This window comes from Mandrillus leucophaeus, unplaced genomic scaffold (genome assembly GCF_000951045.1).
Source record: "Mandrillus leucophaeus isolate KB7577 unplaced genomic scaffold, Mleu.le_1.0 Scaffold1279, whole genome shotgun sequence".
In the NCBI taxonomy this organism is placed as follows: Eukaryota; Metazoa; Chordata; class Mammalia; order Primates; family Cercopithecidae; genus Mandrillus; species Mandrillus leucophaeus.
Genome location: NW_012101198.1, coordinates 134933 through 136759, shown reverse-complemented (window position 1 = coordinate 136759; position 1827 = coordinate 134933). Strand labels below are relative to the sequence as shown.

The window sequence follows — 1827 nt, the reverse complement described above, 5'->3', positions numbered from 1 at the left end:
CCTGGAGCTCCTCCCCATCACAGGGACACTGCCTTTTTGCAGCTTTAGCATCATCTGGGCTCTCTGTGGTTTCTTCTCCAGGGTGGCCAACATGGATGTCTTCACCTGCCAGGGTCAAGGACAGGGTCAGCGGGACTATGCTCCCTTCATCCAGTTATGCCCCAATTACACTGACCTGGTACCCTGGAGAGCTGGTGTGAGTAAGCTGGTCCGGTGCCCCTGCCACCTCTAGTAAGTTCTGATTCTAGATTCACTCCCTGCTCCAACACTCACTGTGTGTGGAACCTTGGGCATGCAGCCAGGCCTCCCTGAGACTTTCTCAACTTGAAAGTGTGATGGGAACTACACTTACCTCACTGGGCCTCGTGAGGACTCAGTTATACGTAACCATCACCATTGTTCTCATCATCTCTCGGGAAGAGCCAGGCACAAGCACTCTCAAATTTCTCTTCTCCTTTGAAGCTCATCATTACCCTGTGAGGCTCACCATCCCTCCATTTTTTAGATAAGGAAACAGAGGCCGAAAGAGGGCAGTGACTTGCCCGGGGCCCTACAGAAGAGGCTGGCTCCTTCCCGCACCTGGAGGCCCTGTCCTAGCTGACTTTACCCCACAGCCCAGCACTATCCTAGACTAGGGTCCCATCTTGGTTCTCTACGCTTGTTTAGGTCCTCAGGCAGGCTCAGCTTTGCTGGGAAAGAGACAGGGTGTTTTGGGAGGCCTGGGTGAGTGGCCCCTCTAACCAATCTGCTAGGCCCTCACCTCTCAGTCTCACTGAGCCACTCCATTAATTGGAAGCAGACCCAAAATTGCTTCACAGACTGAAGGTGATAATTGTCAGCTGCATCTCCTGGAGGAGTCTGATCTCCTGCAGCTAAAGGGAAAGACAGGATGCTGAGACAGTTCCTGCAGCATACACATAACTGTAATTCAGAAAGTGATACACTCACACACGCATGCACACACGTAAATATAATCAGAAAGTGATATAATCTTATAGGTATGGTTAAATACAAATGTCCCTTACGCAGGGCCAGGCCCCCAACACAGGGAGGAATCTGCCTGAAAATGCAGCAGGCAAAAAGTCGGTCACTCTTACCTCATTCAGTCCAGTATCTGACTACATCTCCTGTCAATCAGGGTCTAAATGGGCGAGGGCAAGAGCCCCAGCCAATCAATGGCGCTGTTGTGAAAATTGTCCAATCCACTGCGCACCAAGAAATGAAGAGGCGGCCTTTTCAAGGTGGCAAGGGTTTTTTCTCCTGACTTCAGGGCTCTGAGTCGAGTTCCTGTTTGCACTATTCCACCTTCTCCGATCCTGGAGCTCCTCGGTGCCTCTATTCCTGTTATCCCGTGACCTGCAGGTACTGGAAGATTCATAGTGAGGACGACGGAACATCCGGAGGCTGGGAAATGGTGAGTGCGCGGAGTGGGTGTTCCGAGAAGCGGGAAGAGGCTGTTTGAATCCGGCCGGAACCGCAAGCTGCGGTGGGAGCTGGGTCTTCTCGCGGTCGGTTCTGGAGTCTGCAGCTCTGAGTCCCCACGGGCACAGTTCAGTCCTCACTTCCCTCCGTCGCAGATTAGGGGCTGAGCCAACAGCCAGAACCCGAGCGTCTTATTTTGTCCATCACCGCGAATTTCTCCCCATCCAGGAGCCCTTTTTGGGCACTCTGCGGCAATCCCGAGTCTCCTCTAGATTGTGCGGGGACGACGGGAGAGTCATAAGAGGAGAATCCTCATTTAGGGTCTGGAGTTCCTCCGTGGAAGAAGCAGTGGGCAGTAGGATCCCCAGTCCCTCCTTTCTCCTTTTAAAAATTGTGGGCCGGGCG

At 53.0% G+C, this 1827-nt stretch overlaps 1 protein-coding gene across 1 annotated transcript in view; it reads left to right on the top strand.

Annotated features, from left to right (window-relative positions):
- Positions 1-91: 91 nt before the first annotated feature.
- Positions 92-1827, top strand: part of LOC105533680 (zinc finger protein 736-like) — a 43893-nt gene continuing 42157 nt past the window's right edge. Inside the window, 2 exon segments of the mRNA XM_011972172.1 lie at positions 92-196; positions 1271-1414. Of these exon segments, the coding sequence (XP_011827562.1) occupies positions 92-196; positions 1271-1414 (249 nt within the window).